Source organism: Carettochelys insculpta, chromosome 32, assembly GCF_033958435.1.
Source record: "Carettochelys insculpta isolate YL-2023 chromosome 32, ASM3395843v1, whole genome shotgun sequence".
Taxonomy (NCBI): domain Eukaryota; kingdom Metazoa; phylum Chordata; order Testudines; family Carettochelyidae; genus Carettochelys; species Carettochelys insculpta.
In genome coordinates this window covers 8,306,756-8,325,096 of record NC_134168.1, presented here as the reverse complement: position 1 = coordinate 8,325,096, position 18,341 = coordinate 8,306,756, and the positions used below count along the sequence as shown (strand labels likewise).

At 50.8% G+C, this 18,341-nt stretch overlaps 1 protein-coding gene across 1 annotated transcript; it reads right to left on the bottom strand.

The window, feature by feature from the left end:
- Positions 1 to 66: 66 nt before the first annotated feature.
- Positions 67 to 7,810, bottom strand: LOC142004906 (olfactory receptor 10A4-like). The gene is made up of 2 exons (XM_074982586.1): positions 7,679 to 7,810; positions 67 to 1,035 (listed from the first exon to the last, which is right to left on the bottom strand). Exons 1-2 carry the CDS (start codon positions 7,808 to 7,810, stop codon positions 67 to 69), a joined length of 1,101 nt encoding a protein of 366 aa, XP_074838687.1.
- Positions 7,811 to 18,341: the final 10,531 nt, after the last annotated feature.

The window sequence follows — 18,341 nt, the reverse complement described above, 5'->3', positions numbered from 1 at the left end:
TGTTTATGAATTTCCCTTCACCAGGACCCCCAGTGCCCAATTTTGACTGACTTGGCTTCTCATTCTCTAATTTCTCCAGAGGTGAGAAAAGCTGCTCTTCTGTACAGTTTTTCTCAAGGCTCTTTTCACCTCTTTGTTCCTCAGAGTGTAAATTATGGGGTTCAACGCTGGTGAGACGATTGTGTTCAATAGGGAAATCAATAGGTCACTCTCTGTAGTAGAGCCAGTGTTGGGCACCAGGTAGGTGATGAGGGACGTTCCATAGAACACAGTCACCACCATGAGGTGGGAGGAGCAGGTGGAGAAGGCTTTACGCCTTCCCTCCGCCGATGGCAGCTTGAGAATGGTGGAGGTAATGCAGATGTAGGACAGGAGTGTCAACAGGAAATTGCCCAGGATGAACACAACTGTCACCATGAGGGCTACAGCCTTAATCTGCAAAGTGTCGGCACATGCCATTTTCAACACTGGTGGAACATCACAGAAGAAGTGATGGATGCGGTTGGAGCCACAGAAGGGCAGGCTGAAGAGCCACGTGTTCAGAGGAACGCCCACCGAGATGCCAATAGCCCATGCAGCCCCTGCAAGCAGAGCACACACCCGGACGCTCATGATGGTTGTGTAGTGCAGGGGGTGACATATGGCCACATAGCGGTCATAGGCCATGGCTGCGAGTAGGCAGCATTCTGTGAGGCCCATGATGGCACTGACGTACATGCCTGCTGCACAAGCTGCAATGGAGATGGTCTTTTCCTCCACCAGGAGGTGAGCCAGCAGCTGAGGGACCACACTGCTGGTGAAGCAGATTTCCGAGGTAGACAGGTTCACCAGGAAGAAATACATGGGGGTGTGGAGGGAGGGGCTCAGCTTTATCAGCAGGATAACCAGCAGGTTCCCCATCAGGGTGAGCAGGTAGATGACCAGAAGCACCACAAACAGAAGGATTTGCAGCTCCTTAAGGTACGAGAACCCCACCAGGAAGAGAACATTGGAGATGGTCTGGTTCCCTCCAGGGTCGCCCTTGGAAGAGGTCATCTGCAGGGGGACAAAGAGACTGGGGCTGAGGCACATCAGAAATGTGACTGCAAATTACAACGTTTGTCCTGGTTTCCTTCCTGTTGGGACCCTTCTGACTAACACCTGCTGAAATTTCCCTGTAAATAACAGCGACTGACCCGGCCTTGCTCAAGCCTTAAAGAAGCATTGGGGACATTTGGTTTGTGTGCTCAAGGGTCTGTCTCTTTGAAGTCAGGTTGCTCCGGGCTCCTCACTGTCACTGGGTTGAGATGTTCACTGTCTTCTCCTGTCCATGTGAAGGTGAGTTTCCCGGAGTTCTTCATTTTCTTCTGATGGAAGAGCCGCTTGTCTCTGTCTCTCTGTTTCCAGTCCACGTTGTCTGTTCGTTCCATTTCCAACAGCTCTCGATGGGGCCGTTCTGTGTGAATGGGATGGAGTTGGACCTGACGGGGGTCTAATTCCCTCAGTGAATGCGGCGCTGTGTAAGTTGTGTCACTTCCAGTGGGAAAGTGCATTTCCTGCTGTGCGTCTCTGCTGTCTCGCTGGTCTGAAAGGCGTGGTGAGAAGGAATGGTGTGGTAGGCTGAGCCCATGGCTGTGGATCAGCCTGGCGCAGCCCAGGGGTGAAGGTAACAGCTGTGTGTTTGAGGTACTCTTGTATGGCCACCCCCGGCCCTTGGGGGGCTCTCCATGGGCTGTGTAAGATATGTCAGTGGGGGTGGAGGCAGGTGTCTGAAGGCTGGAGGAGGGAGCATTGGGGTGGGGGAGGGCAGAGGAGAAGAGGTGGGTGGAGAAGGAGGGGGAGCTGGGAGCGTTGAGGGACCAGGGCAGGGGGCAGAGGGTGCTGCAGTGAGTGCAGGGGGTTGCGGGGGAGGCCTCGTTGTGTGTGGTGGTTAAGGGCAGGGGATGGGGGTGCAGAAGTCAGGAGGTTGGGGGGACTCAGGGCAGGGGGTGGGAGGTGCTGGGTGGTTATGCACCGGGGAGATGATGACCGACAGGGAAGGGCCTGTGAGGGCAGGGATGGGTCAGGCAGAGGGTTTGGGGGGTGGGAGGGTTGGGGGTGAGGGCAGGAGCTGGAGGTGCAGATGTCACAGCAGGGTTTGGTGTGTGGGGTCTCAGGACAAAGATGGAGGGGGATGGAGTGAGGGGAGGGGGCTCAGGACAGAGGGCTGGAGGGGTGCGTTAGGGCAGGTGTTTGGGTGGGGGGGTCCTTGCCGGGGTGTGGTGGAGTATGTGCAGGGTCTGTGAGGGTTGGGGCAGCTCAGGGCAGGGGGTGGAGGGTGCCAGACGGAGGGTGCGATGTGGGGGTCAGTGCAGAGTCTGGGGGTGAAAGTGTCACCGCAGCCGAGTTCCCGAATACAATTTCTCAGACGAGGGCACATTCTCCTCTCACTCGTATGTTAGTGATACGAATAATCACACCAGTGCCCAGATTCCCCTGCAGTGACACCTCACACAGCAAACGAACACTTGGGAGCCTAAACACGCTGGAAACCGTTTTCCGATGGAGAAGCCCTCTGACTCTCAATGACACACGCTCTCCAAGAGAGCAAAGAGAGAACATGAAATCACAGGAGCAAAGGAAAGGGTGGGGCTGAGCTACGCCCAGTGCACATCACAGAACCTTTTCAAACAGAAAAGTTTAGAGCATGAGCTTTCGTGAGTTAACTCACTTCTTCAGATTCTTCAGAAGTGAGTTAACTCATGAAAGCTCATGCTCTAAACTTTTCTGTTAGTCTATAAGGTGCCACAGGACCCTTCGTTGCTCTTCAGATCCAGACTAACACGGCTACCCCTCTGATACTTTTCAAATAGCTGTGAGTGATATTTTCTAAACATACAGAAGCGGTGAGAATTCTTGTGTCTCTCTTAAGAGCTCCTTTGAGGAACCTTCACTGACGTTACGAAGGACTTTCCTCAGCACGAGCATGGCACTAAGTGCAGAGCTGGCCGGGGAATGGAATTTCCATCCCGTGGGAAATGCCAGTGTGTGTTTTCACACTGAATCAATATCAAAAGTTGAAACAGCAAAAACTCAAATTACAGTTCACAAGAGTCCGTATGAACTTAAAGATCCAACACAAAATGTTTTCTCAGTGTTTACGGATGGAAAACATCCATATCGATTAATTCTATTTCCAGAATGGATTTTGGTTTATGTTTTCATTTCTTAGTTGCCATTTGGACAGTCTCTAAACAAATGGAATTATTTCATTATTTGGCCTTATTTAGTTTTCAGAAGAGAAGAGTGAGGGGGGGATTTGATACTCGCCTTCAGCGTCCTGAAGAGGGGCTGTAAAGAGGGTGGAGAGAGGCTGTTCTCAGTAGTGACAAATAGGACAACAAGGAGCAAGGGTCTTAAGTTACAGTGGGGGAAGTCTAGGTTGGATATTAGGAATAACTATTTCCCCAGCAGGGTGGGGAAGCACAGAAATGCGTTACCTCGAGAAAGCAGTCAAGTAGCACTGTAAAGACTAGCAAAAGGGTTTATTAGGTGAGCTTTCGTGGGACAGACCCACTTCTTCAGACCAGAGCCAGACCAGAACAGACTCAATATTCAAGGCACAGAGAAGTGGGTCTGTCCCACGAAAGCTCACCTTATAAACCATTTTCTAGTCTTTAAAGTGCTACTTGACTGCTTTTTGTTTTGATGGAGTATAGACTAGCACGGCTCCCTCTCTGTTACTGTTACCTAGAGAGTTGATGGAACCTCTGTATCAAGAAGTTTTCAAGTCGCCGCTTCACAAAGTCCTGGCTGGGATGATTTAGTTGGGGTTGATCCTGCTTTAGGCAGGGGGCTGAGCTCAATGACTTCCTGGGTTCCCTTCCAGGCCCAACATTCTACGATTTACTCACCACTGAGAATAAAGTCCAGGGAGATTCTTGTCATTGAAAGCTCAGTGGTAATTTCAGTGCTCTTCCGGTCACCCAGACAGCCCCTTTAGAAACAGGAGACCAAGCAACAAATTAACAAAGCCCCATTGTGTAACGAAAGGGCTCAGATAAATTCAGCTATGAGAGACCCCCTCTAAATTCGTGGGCTTCACCTGTGGAGCATGTGCCGTGGGCGTATTCAGGAGAGGATATTCTCATGAGAAGAGATCAGATGGAGCCCACCCAGCCGACTGTGCTCAAATTCGTAACCAGCACACACCTTACACTGCTTACGCAACAACAGCTACACTCAGAGTCAGTGGATAATGAGGAGGAGAAGGAGGAGGAAGTCTGGGGAGCAGAGGGGAGAAAAGACACCACCTTATGAAACAACAGGACGGGCAGTTCCACCTCCCAGCTGCTGCTGGTGCTGGACGTGCTGAAGGAAACAGGTGTGTTTATTACATTCACTGGCTTCTGGGACCAAGTCCCTCAGGCCAAATTTCTTGCCCTGTTCCCCAGAGGAAAACAACACTGACTCAGGCTGCAACAAACAAACGTCACTGAGAGAATCGGTTTGTAGGAAGTTGTATCATCGTCATCCTCATCTTCACCTGTATTTTCTAAATTAAAACCATTCTGAGATTCGCTCTCCTGGAGGATTATTTGACCTGTTTTGCCTACAAGGAGGACTGATTTGTCCCAGGAAGACACCCCAGAGTCAGGGCTGGGACAACCCCCAGGGCTCACGGCTGCAGTTTCCTGATGCTCAGACTCTTGTCTCAGAGCCATGATGAGAGCTCAGGAGCTCTGACTCCCATTCCCACCTGCTCTAACCATTACACCCCACTCCTCTGCCAGAGATGAGAGCAGAACCAGGAGTCCTCACTCCCAGACCCACTGCCCAGACCACAGGGCCAGATTCTCCCTGACCCCAGGGGCAGGCAGAGCCACCCCTGCTAGGGCCCTGGCTTTGGACGGGGTAGAGCAATGAAGGCCCACGTCCCCTCTGCCACCACATGCCGGAGAGGTAGAGAACCGGTGGCTTTAAGCCCCACTGTGCGCCCCTGAGTCTGGGGAGAGTGACTGAGGCAGAGATTGTCCAAGTGACCTAGGTGGTTTGGGCACTGGTTATAAACAGGAAATGGAAGCGGGTGCTCAAATCCCCTAGGCAGCTCTGAGCTGGCACCTGAGATGTGTGCGGAGCTGCTGCCGCTCTCGGGGCCAGGAGGGGATCTGGGCTCAGATTCTCCTGACTCCTGCGGCTCCATCCTGCGAGCTGGGCGGAAGGACTCAGACGGGGCAGCGAGTGGTCCGGTGGCACCTGAGAGACTGACAGCGACGAACTCAGTGGGCAGAGCCCGTTTCCCAGCTGAGACGAGCCCCACGGGGGGGTTTGCTCCAAAAGCTGCTCACGTGTGTGTGCGCAGGGCTGATTTCCTAGGGGCGGGGGCAGCTCTCACGCCCCAACCGTCCCCCCCGCCAGAACTCACGCCCCAAACTGCCCCCACACCGGAACTCAAGCCCCGAACCTCCCCCCACCCCCCACTGGAACTCACGCCCCAAACCGCCCCCCTCACCCCCCACCGGAGCTCACACCCCAAACCACCCCCCACCCCCCACTGGAACTCACACCCCAAACTGCCCCCCGCCACCGGAGCTCACGCCCCAAACGACCTCCCCACTGGAACTCACGCCCCAAACGACCTCCCCACTGGAACTCACACCCCAAACCCCCCGCCGCTCCCATGGGGCATCACCTCCCACAGCCCCCCCACTCTAAACTAATGTGCCCCCAGTGTATGCGTGTGTGTGTGTGTGTGTGTGTGTGTGTGTAAGTATCCGTGTTTATGTCTATAAGTGTCTCTGGGTGTGTATGTATGTGTGTGTGTAAGTATTTGCGTGTGTCTGTCTGTGTAAGTGTGTGTGTGTGTGTGTGTGTCTGTGTGTGTGTCTGTGTGTCTATCTGTGTGAGTGTGTGTGTGTGTGTGTGTGTGTGTGTCTGTGCAGTGCAGGCTCCGCCCCCGGGGCAGACCCCTCCTGCTCTGGTGCAAAGTGCTGGGACGGGGCCCTCCCTGCTCTGCCCATCCCAGGCCAGGGCCGAGCAGGGGTGTCCCTGGCTGCCCCTGGGGTCATTGGGAATCTGGCCCTGTTGTTACTGAAATATCGGTCCGCCTAGCTGAGAGCCAGTAACGACCAGACAGGGCTAAGGAAGGGCTTTACTTCTGCAGAAAGAAAGGTGAGCCAAGTACATGGGTACAAAGACTCCGCCTGGATACAGAGCTGAAGGGCCTTTTATAATGATAACGAGATAAACTCCAGCCAAGCTAACATCTCATTGGTGTTTACTGCAAGTTCTCATAACACTGCTTCTCTGCACAAGCAAAAGCAAGCACAGGAAAACCAGTTAAGGGCCAGTTTCATCCGCTTCGTGGGCACTTGGGGGGTGTAGCTCAAAAGTGTAAACTGCTGAGGACCTCTCACATGACGGCTGTTGATTTAAGATGGCTGCAAACTGCCCAGGCCGAACGTTCCTGTGACAGTCCCCCCTTCGGGCCTGACAACCCAAAGGCTAGTCAGGCCCGTTGCTATACTGATTGCAAGGTGGGAGGATCTCTGGGTCGTAGGCTCTGCTCAACCTGGACTCTTATATTATCTGAAGTTTTAGCAAGAGGAGTCTCACTACACTGCAAGCAAACTAAACAACAGCATTTAACTACCACATAGATTAATATAAACCCAGCTAAAATTAACAATCCGGTCTGCAGTATTGATTTCAACATTCCTCGTAACCGTCCTCCCCCATTCGGAAGCCAGTCAAACATATGATCCCACCAACTGTCGCTGGGTGGGACATAGGCGGCTTCTACTGCTTCTTGGGCTTGAGCTTCAGCCCTGACTACATTCTGATATATTTCTGTGGAGGTGTCATTAACAGACACACAACATTTTTCTCCCCCTAGAGCACACACACCCCCACCCTTGCGCTGCTGAAAGATAATCCAAAGCTGAGCGATTCTGGAGTGTCATGGTGCGGACCTGGGCCAGTTCTGCAGAAAGCCCTTGGATTGCTTGTCCCAGGTCATAGACGGCTGACTCTGTAACTGTGGCAATCTCTTCTAGCACCATTTGCAGGCGGATTACACAGCGCCCCGTACATGCATCGGCGACTCCAGTAACCAAAGGGATAATACCAGCCATAGATCACCCAATAAGTGTTCCTGTGGTAAGGGGCTCCTTCCAAGACCCATTTAAGGCCTTATTTATTCGATTAAGGGCTTGTTCCCTGGTTTCCTCCTCATCCCTAAGGGCAGCGCCTTGGACGTTACAGACCCGCCCTTTAGGAAGACTGTTATGTATGGTGAGATGAGGGGACAAATAGCCTGTGTAACATGTCCCTGTCCAGTTTGCAGGAAGGATCTTATAGGCCCTCTGCCCACAAACAACATACTGGTCTCTGTAAGGGGTCTGTCCTCTACACCAAGTCTGAGTGTCTGTAGCCACCACCCATCGCTCCATCGCACAACTCTGAAGGCCCTGGTTCCCACCAGGAAGCTGTACCCACTTGTTTGGTTCCGCATAAAGCACCATTTACCCCATACGACAGAGGTGACAGTGTAGTCCCAATCTTGGGGGCCGCTCGGACTTCCCCTTGTTCTATTCCAAAAATTGTCATCAGATGACCCCTTCCAGGCAAAGCCATCCAACACAGCTAAGTCAGGGGTACGCAGGGGTACTGCGTCCATAGGAACTCCCACCTGTGGGGTCACAGGGGTGTTTGCACGCACCCAGCAGGAAGACTGATTTGTCGTTTGTGCCACAGTTTTTGCAAGAGTCACAAAGGAATTGCGCTCATGACATTCTACTGTGTCCCCAGCCAATGTGAGCACATAAATGGCGACCAGGAACTGCTGCGTCATGTTAGTCCGTGACCTCCTTTCTACGACCCCTTCGGAAGAGAATTTTTACCCCTTCCAAGGGCTCAGCAGTCCAGGCCTCGTCTGCTCTTGGCCCTTCCGGTTCATGCAGGAAGGGCTAGCGGAGCTCCCCCGACGTCCGGCGTCATCTTCTTCTGGCCCTGGCCTAGGGGCTAGCTTGAGCCGCGTATGGTGGATCCAAGTACCCTTTTCCTTTCCACATACCGCAGTGTGGGAAGTAAGGAGAACTTGGAAAGGACCGACCCACCGGGGCTGAAGGGGCGCACTCTTCCATTCTTTCACACAGATCCAATCTCCTGGCTGGATTCGGTGAGCAGGTACATCTGCTGGCAAGGACTGGAACTGGGCTGCATGCTCGTGGAGAGAGTTGAGAGCAGTTTGGAGGGTGGAGACATAACTGGTCAGTTCCTCGTCTCCCCAGGTGACCAGGTCAGTCACAGGTCCCAGGTCAGCAAATCCAGTATCTGGCCTGCCAAATAAAAGTTCAAAAGGTGAGATACCACGTCTGCTTCGAGGGGCAGTTCGGACAGTGAAAAGAGCAAGAGGTAGAGCTTGAAGCCACCTGAGACCAGTCTGTGCACATATCTGAGAAAGTTTGAGCTCTAGAGTTTGGTTCATTCTTTCCACCTGGCCAGAAGAGGGTGGTCTCCACAGGGTACGCAGGAGCCAGGTGATGCCCAGGGCCTATGCGATGTACTTGATAACCTGAGCAGTGAAGTGAGTGCCTTGGTCGGAATCGATGGACCTAGGTGGGCCAAACCTGGGAATAATACGGTTTAGCAAAACTTTCCCCACTTCCAAGGCCGTGGCCCGTCTGGTTGGGAAGGCTTCAACCCACCCGGTCAATTGACACACAATTACAAGGAGGTGTTTGTAGCCTTGGCATTTAGGCACCTCTGAATAGTCAATCTGGAGTCGTTCAAAGGGGGTGTATGCCCAGAGTCTCGCACCAGGGGGGCCTTTAGGTTCCCCCCTTGGGTTAAACTTTGCACAGATATCACAGGTTGATAGAATTCTTTTGGCCTCTTGAAATACACCTGGGGCGTGTCAGGGAGTTTTCATCCCTCGGGCATTATCGCCCCCGTGGGTCAGGGGAAACAAGCCTTTGGCCATTAAACATCATTACAGGTACAGGTAGAATCTAAAATCACATAGGCTGCCATTTAACAGCCCCCTGTAATGGTCACTCTGAGTCAGTTGGTTTCCCCGGTAACCCTGAACTCATAAACAACTCATGACCTGGGGTTTAAAATCCAGGCACCTGACTGGGCGCAGGTGGAAAAGCCTCTAGAAGTTTCCACAGCCCAGAGGACCTGTTTGAAAGCAGGCCCTCAGAACGCTCGCATGTAAATAGCCTCATGAATCATGCATGAGATCATAGGATATAAGGCAGCGCAGCACAGCGCTCGCTGGCCCTTCGCGCAGATACAACTCCGCTGCCTGTATGGGGAGGTGTTGGTCCTTGAGGCGTCCACCAGCCCCTCGGCCAGCTGCCTCACAAGCAGCGAAGACTTTGCGAAGAGCTCCAGCCTGAGAAGACTTTGCGAAGGGCTCCTGAGTCAACACCAGCACCGCCCAGCAGGTCCGCCTGCTGCGGTGACAGCTGGCATTTTACCTCAGCACTAAAAAGCCGTGTCTACACGTGCCGGCTACTTCGAAGTAGCGGCACTAACTTCGAAATAGCTCCTGTCATGGCTACACGTGTTAGGCGCTATTTCGAAGTTGAAATCGACGTTAGGCAGCGAGACGTCGACGCCGCTAACCCCATGAGGGGATGGGAATAGCGCCCTACTTTGAAGTTGAACGTCGAAGTAGGGCACGTGTAGATGATCCGCATCCCACAACATCGAAATAGCGGGGTCCGCCATGGTGGCCATCAGCTGAGGGGTTGAGAGACGTGCTCTCTCTCCAGCCCCTGCGGGGCTCTATGGTCACCGTGTGCAGCAGCCCTTAGCCCAGGGCTTCTGGCTGCTGCGGCAGCTGGGGATCCATGCTGCAGGCACAGGGTCTGCAACCAGTTGTCAGCTCTGTGGATCTTGTGTTGTTTAGTGCAACTGTGTCTGGGAGGAGCCCTTTAAGGGAGCGGCTTGCTGTTGAGTCCGCCCTGTGACCCTGTCTGCAGCTGTGCCTGGCACCCTTATTTCGATGTGTGCTACTGTGGCGTGTAGACGTTCCCTCGCAGCGCCTAATTCGATGTGGTGCTGCTCAACGTCGATGTTGAACGTCGACGTTGCCAGCCCTGGAGGACGTGTAGACGTTATTCATCGAAATAGCCTATTTCGATGTCGCTACATAGAAATAAGCTACTTTGATGTAGGCTTCACGTGTAGACGTAGCTAAAGAGTGACAAGCAGCCCTGAGGCAGATCAGGCGAGTGGCGAACTGGCCTCATCACTAGGGTGAGGTACTGTGCACTCGCCTGTTGAAACCCAGGGTCTGCCATCTACACAGCAAGCAGGCTCTGAGGTGGATCAGCTGGTCGGCGAACTGGCCTCACCATTAGGGTGAGGTACTGCGCGCCCAGCTGTTGAAACCCAGAGCCTGCCATCGAAGCGGCACCCTCGCTCCCGCCACCTGCCACCCTGCGGTGACGACACCACCTACCGGACACGACCCACCTGCCTGACGAGACTGCAATCACCTGGACACGTAAATCCACCACAAGCCTGAGGCCCAGCCCAGGCCACATAGACTTTCACAGGCCTGAGGCCCAGCCCGGGCTGTACAAATTATATGATCACAATACTTTGGGCATTGGGTCCCCAGTTGGGGGTTTCGGGATCGCAACCCGGGCCGCGCCCTTCCAGGGCCGAGGAAGGACCACACCCGGGGCTCGACCCCAGGGCCGGGCCTAACTGCCCATACCTACATATTAATAGGCTGTACACTTGTATTAATAAGTTCTGTAGTTATAGTTTAATTCAGTTATAGCTTAATTAAGTAGTTATATATTGTTGTTTGCATAGTTATTATTTTGTTTATTTAGTGTGCAGGCGGGTCATCTCGGTAGAGGCTTGACCTCCCAGTTGCCCTACACACCCTGCATCCTACCTTACCCCCTTACCTGTCCCTATCCTCCGAGCCCTGGCTGAGGAGGTAACGTTGCCCCTCACTCAGCTGGGAGGAGGCCCTAGCAGGCAGAGCCCGGGGGTCTCCAATTGGCTGGAGTAGCGAACCAGCAGGGGCACAAAGGGGGAAGGCAAATTGACCTTCCCCTGCCCAGAGTTAAAACTATTTAAAATTACCTTTACCTCTTTCCTTGGATGTTCCTTTTAACCTTCCTCTTTGCCTCCCAACCTAATAAAAGCCACCATACAGGTCGCCTCATGGATTCTTTAGTACTTAGCATTGTAAGTGTTTAAATGAAATACTCTTGTTGCAATTCAGTATATTAGTAGTAGTAATCACTAGTTTATAGACGTAGTTACATTGTAAGGAATTATCGACTGTGTTACATTTGTTGTTCCCTTTTTTCCTGTTGTTTGTTCCGTAAATAAACTTAGTAACTGTTTGCACCTTCACAAGCCTTCCCCTTGCCGTCTCACCCTTCTCCCTTAGAGCCAGCCGCCTACCTGCCAGGGCAAAATCTACCAGCCTCTCTAACAGCGGTACAGGGCCAGTGCACAATCCCCAGGGCCTCCTGCCGGAGGTGGGTGGGAGCGGCTGCCAGAGGGGCGGGGCGGCCTCTACTCGTCGCCGGGTCTCCGCCGTCCCCTCCTTATCCTCGTCCCAGGCCTCTTGAGGATCCGAGCGGTATCCTGGTGTGGGGTCAGTGTGGCCTTGGCCGGTGACTTTGCCCGCACCGACAGGGCGTACCACAGTCTATTTACTATCTGACACGGTTTCCACTCTGCGGTGCAGCCTGAGCAAGACAGGCCGTAAGGCAGCCTGCAGTAGGGCCTTTCTCCCATCAGGCATTTGCCACTCCCCCCTTTGATTCTGTGTTGCCCCCTCTTTCTTCCATCTAAGGACTCCTGGCGGCTCAGGGTTAATCAGGACTGACTCTGGTGACTGAGGTACGAGAAGCATCTGGTTGGTCATATAGGGTTGCAGGGAGGCTATTGTGGAAGCAGCGTCGGCTCGCCAGTTTCCAAGGACAGTGGGGTCATTCCCTTTTTGGTGTGCCTGAACATGTGCAATGGCAAGCTCTGTAGGCAGGTGTACAGCTCTTAACAACTGCAGGATCTGCGGTCTGTGGGCTACTTTGGTACCGCTAGAGGTGATAAAACCTCGCTCTGCCCAAAGTTGGCCCATTGCATGGCAGACACTGAAGGCGTAGTTGAAATCAGTATAGATGTTTACAGACTGACTTGCTGCCAGCTCACATGCTCGGGTGAGGGCTATTAATTCTGCTGCTTGGGCTGGGGTAGATGGTCCCAGTGGTGCAGCCTCAATTACCTCAAACTGGGTGGTTACTGCGAATCCAGATATCCGCCGACCTTCCATTACCTGTGCTGATCCGTCTGTGTACGGTTCCAGGTTGGCATTTTGGATGGGCATGTCCGATAAATCTGATCGAGACTTTTCCTGATGGTGCACCACTTGGAGGCAATCATGTGAGCATTCATGGTCCGGAAAAGGCAAGAGGGTCACAGGGTTTAGTGTATGACGTTGTTCAATTTTTAGGTTGGTCCTGGACAATAAGGAAATTTCTAAATGGGTCAGTCTCTGGGTTGTCAGGTGTTGGGTGCCTTTCTGAACTAGCAGTTGTTGGACTGCATGTGGGGTTTGTAAAATCATTGAGTGGCCTAATGTAATGTTCTCTGCTTGTGGTACCAGGAGGCCAGCAGCAACTAGTGCCCGAAGGCAGCCAGGAAGCTACTGGATCTAGTTTCTGAGAATAGTAGGCCACTGGACATTCCTTGGATGTTCTGTGATAAAAAACACCACTGGTTCCCAGGCACTCCTGGATCTGGGCTTGTTTAGTTTGCAGAAGAGAAGACTTAGAGGTGATTTAATAGCAGCCTTCAACTTCCTGAAGGGGAGCTCGAAAGAGGAGGGTGAGAAACTGTTCTCAATGGTGTCAGATGGCAGAACAAGGAGCAATGGTCTGAAGTTGAAGAGGGAAAGGTGTAGGTTAGATATTAGGAAAAACTACTTCACCAGGAGGGTGGTGAAGCATTGGAATGCGTTGCCTAGAGAGGTGGTGAATTAACCATCCCTAAAGGTTTTTAAGTCCCGGCTGGACAAGGTCCTGGCTGGGATGACTTAGAGGGCGTTGATCCTGCTTGAAGCAGGAGGCTGGACTAGATGACCTGCTGAGATCCCTTCCAGCTAGACTTTCACATACACCTCAGTCTTCTTGGTGTTACAGTGTCTGTGTTACTGGGTGTTTCTTCAATGCTTCTGAGAACTGTACTTCCCGGTCTACTAAACCAATACACAGTGGCTTTGGCTGAGCTAACGTTCTAACAGCAGCAGTGTAACCTTAACAGCACAGGCTAATTGTCCAAACCTAACCCCATCTGATATCTTAGGTGACTATTCCAAACTGCTGCTAGAGTGATCAAAGTTAATATAGATAGACAGATAGATAGATGGATAGATATAGATATAGATACATCATACAGCCAGGGTTGTGAGCTGAATCCTTGAGGGGTCATCTAGGGATCTGGGCAAATAGATTTCAAAAAAAAAAAAAAAGGGATGGTGCTTGGTTCTGCCAAGAGGGCAGGGGGCTGGACTCAAGGACTTCCTGAGGTCCCTTCCAACTCTCTGAGATGTGTGTATCTCCATAGAATCACAGAATCCTGGGAAAGGAAGGGATCTCAGGAGGTCCTAGAGTCCAGCCTCCTGCCCAAAGCAGGATCAGCCTTCACTCTTTCATGCCAGTCAGGACTTTGTCAAGCCAGGACATAAAAACCTCCAGGAATGGAGATACCACCACCTCTCAAGGTAACACATTCTAGGGCTTCACACTCTGTAAAATCCATGTATCTCTGTCCAAGCTGGGAATTACACCCCTCAGCAACAGGGCAGATGTTTTACATGAGTTTGAACCTTTGCTATTTTTTTGTTAAGACTTGTGGATGTAAGGATATTTCAAAATCTGCGCACAGGAGTTTAAAACCATATTCAAGGGAGATTACGGGAATAGAGGTGACATTTCTGTAATTCAGTAAGATTCTGTGTTTTGGGCTCATCTATATTAAAAGATCAGCCTCTCAATTATATAATGACAAGTCTCAGATGGGTAGCCGTGTTAGTTGGTCCATGCAAAAAAACAACAAGGAGTCCCGTGGTACCTTAAAGACTAACAGATTTAGTTGGCATAAACTTTCCTGTGTAAAACACATCTGACAGAGTGTTTTTTTAATCCACAAAAGCATATGCCCATATAAATCTGATACACTGCATCTACACCAGCAAGAAATTTCAGAAAATCAGGAATAGTTCTGAAAGAACTCTTGGAGCATCCACAGGCAAATGCAGTCTTTCAATACGAAAGGGAAGCAACATGGCTCTGCTTCTGGAAGCCATCTTCTGATCCCAGATCAGGAAGAGTGCCTCCTTTCAAAAACTTCTTTAAAAAAAAAAATGTTGACAGAAGCTCCACGGGCCAATTTTATGAAAGAGCAGTCGTCATGGTGCTGGATTTATTGCTCCCTGGCCTGTTCTTTCGAAAGAAGAGAGGCTGCGTGGATGGTCTCTATCGAAAGAGCCAATCGATCCTTCGATCCGTTTCTTTGTGTGAAGACGTGCTCTTTCGAGAAAAGTTTTTTTAGAAGAGATCTTCCAGAGGAACTTCTTTCGAAAGATCAGTATTGTGTAGACGTCTTTAAGTTGCCACAAGATTCATTATTGTTTTAAGTAGATGAGTTTTCCTGTGTTCATTGAGGACTCCATTTTTGAAACATGGAGATATACTTATCTCATAGAGCTGAAATGGACCTTGAAAGGGTATTGAGTCCAGTCCCCTGTGCTCACAGCAGGATCTAGCACCATCCCTGACCATTTTTTTAAATCTAACCTGTTGTCTGCACTCCATCATGATGTAGTGGTTTTCTCTTTCTAGATCCCTTACACGGAGAACATGGAGGATGGAAACCAGACACTCATCGTGGAATTCATCCTGTTAGGATTTGGGAATGTCCCTGAAATGGAGACCCTTCTCTTCCTGCTGCTTCTACTGATCTACATTGTGACCATGACTGGGAACACCCTCATCATCACACTTGTAGTGACTGATCAGCACCTTCAGACCCCCATGTACATCTTTGTGGGCAACTTGTCCTTCTTGGAGATCTGCTACAGCTCTGCCATCCTGTCCAGGCTGCTGGCCAGTCTCCTGACTGGCAACAAGACCATTTCTGTGTCAGGCTGTCTTGGGCAATTGTATTTCTTTGGTATTATGGCAAACTCAGAAGCTCTTCTGCTTACAGCAATGTCTTGCGATCGGTACGTAGAAATATGCAATCCCCTCCGTTATGCTGCTCTGATGAATGGCCGGGTTTGTTTCCAGCTAGTGGCTGGGTGCTGGATCAGTAGTGTTGTGGTCTGTGGCATTGCTATTGTTTTCCTGTTCCAAATAATGTTCTGTGGTTTCAATGAAATTGACCATTTCTTTTGTGATATTTCACCTGTGATAAAATTGTCCTGTGGAGACATCCGGACTCTGCAAGAGATAACGTTTATTGTGTGTACCGTAGGGACGATGATACCCTCTGTACTGACACCGATAACCTATGTCTGTATCATCACCACCATCCTGAGGATCCCATCCACCACTGGGAAGAAAAAGGCCTTCTCCACCCACCTCATTGTGCTGACAGTTTTCTATGGGACCGTGTTCACTGTCTGTCGGTCCAATAGCCAAAACTCCCAAGGTCCTACACAAAATCTTCTCTCTCTGCTACACAGTCTTGATACCCACGATCAACCCTGTCATCTACAGCTTGAGAAACAAGGATGTCAATGAATCTCTGAGGGAAAATATTCTTAAACGATTGGCTTTGAGAAAAAGGCTCGGAATGTGAAAGACAAATTGTAGCTTACAGTACAACGCAGGTGAACTCATATGGTTTCTTTGAGGCGAGCCTTTTTAGATCTCGAGAATAGAGCCCTCATTGCTCACCCTGCTTTAAACTTGTTTTCTTTCTTTCTTTCTTTGCTCCTTGTGCATAATTCTCCTTTCCTACATTCAATGCACATTTCTATTTCCAGGATTTGACACTATTTTTAACAAGGGAGCTTTTCCCCAAACTGACATTTAATTCACCTGTACATGAAAACAAGTGCCTAAATTCTGCAGAGAAGCATCACGTCTTTTCAGGACTTTTGGGTCCCTTGCACTTCCATGGGAGCCAATGAACTTCATTATCCATAGATCAGAATCATGACTTTTCCATTACACCTCTGAAAAGTAAGTGGGGAATGTTCATTCCACAGTGAGTGGAGAACGTTAATTGGGTAGTGTTCTATGCCATTCTGCACACGGCAGACATAAAATGGAAATCCGTGCATGATTGGGAATCTCTGTGTCCCGCCATTAGATATCTGGTGCCTGTTAATACATCCTGGCAAACTGAAGACAACACTTCAATGTTTATATTTGTGTGTGTGCTGAGATCAATAAAGATAATTGATACAGATGTATGAAAAGTGAATATAAGACAGCGGTGAGAGTACGCTGATTAAGTTTGCAGATGATACCAAGCTGGGAGGGGTTGCAACTGCTTTGGAGGATAGGGTCATAGTTCAAAATGATCTGGACAAATCGGAGAAATGGTCTGAGGTAAACAGAAGTTTAATAAAGACAAATGCAAAGCATTCCACTTAGGAAGGCCCAATCTGCTTCATACATATAGAATGGGAAGTGACTGTCGAGCAAGGAGTCCTACAGAAAGGGATCTAGGGGTCAGAGTGGAGCACGGATGTAATGCTGTTGCAAATGTAACCCTCCTATTAATGCCAGATGCCTGCCAGAAGGGCCGGATTCAACTCATGTGGGGTTTCCTGTCCAGGATACAACCAACCGGCTCGAGCCCCCACCCAGTGGCCTGGGACAATTTCACCCCCGTGCTGGGTGCCTGTAAGGTGGTTCTCCCCCCTCGCAAGCACAGAGTCTGAGATAGAAACGGCTTGTTTAATGGCCATAACCTACCCCCAGGGTACAGTGACAGACGCAGTGTATCTAAGCAAAGAAGAGACAAACCCCTTTACCCAGATCCCATCCCCACACGCAGTAGAACCAAGTCTCTTGCTGGGGCTCTTGGCCCTTTACCCCACACACAGTTACAGGCTGTACCTTCTGTGGTGCAGTCCCGAACCCAGAGCCCACAGATACATCACCAGGGCAGTACTAGCTGTCCACTTGTCTGCAGCCTCCCCTTGCTGCCACCGGCCGCCCGCTGGTTGCCATCATCCACCCCCCGCCCCTACCAGCCACCTGCCAGTCACCATTGTCCACCGCCACTCCCACCACTTGGGATTGCCCTGCAGCAGAACCCTGTGATTTCAGCTCTGCATGGCCCCAGCTGCCACGCTGCGATTTCAGCTCTTGATAGCTCTAGCAGGGGGTTTCACAAACATCCTAGTATCCAGCTCTAACTTTCAACAGGTGGGGAGGGTTAGTTGAGCCAGTCTTATAGCTATATGGCCAAGGCCCTCAGCAAACTGACTCAACCAGTACCCCTCCCCTCCTCCTTTACAGTGCTTTAAACCAGGGAGCCCTGTGTAATCAATGTCTTATGCAGCTATGGTGACTGCCCTGTCCCCCACAACAACCCAGAGTACTGGTGAGATCTCACAACTCCCACACTGTCAGCTTAAATTGTGATTTTACAACTACATGTTTACAATAGACCAAATCTCACGGCTGACTTGCTACCCATTTGGCTTTGCCTGGAAGGTATCACACATGCACACCTTTGCATTCTCATCCAAATGATCTCTGGGAGACACATTCCTCCCAGCCTCAGTATCACACATGCAGCCCTTTGCATTCTCATGCAGATGACCTCTGGGAGACACATTCCTCACAGCCTCAGTATCACACCTGCAGCCCTTTGCATTCTCATGCAGATGACCTCTGGGAGACACATTCCTCCCAGCCTTCAGCAGGGTTGCCTTCCTGCTGCCACATTCCCTACACAAAAAAAGCAATCAAGTTTCCGGGGTGCATTCACAGGAATGTTGCAAACAAGACCTGAGAAGTCATTCTGCTCTGCTCTGCTCTGCTCTGCACTGATTAGCTTTCAGTTAGAGTCCTGTGTCCACTTCTGGGCACCGCATTTCAAGCAAGATGTGCAGAAATTGAAGAAGGTCCATAGAAGAGCAACAAGAATGATTAAAAGGTGTAGAGAACATGAGCTATGAGGGAAGACTGAAAGAACCGGGCTTGTTTAGTTTAGAAGAGAGAAGACTTAGAGGGAACATGAGAGCAATTTTCAAACACCTTAAAGAGGGTAACGTACAGACCCTTGATTTCAGGAGAGCCGACTTGGGCTCCCTGAGAGACCGGATGAGCAGGATCCCTTGGGAAACGAAGATGAAGGGGAAAAGAGTTGAAGAG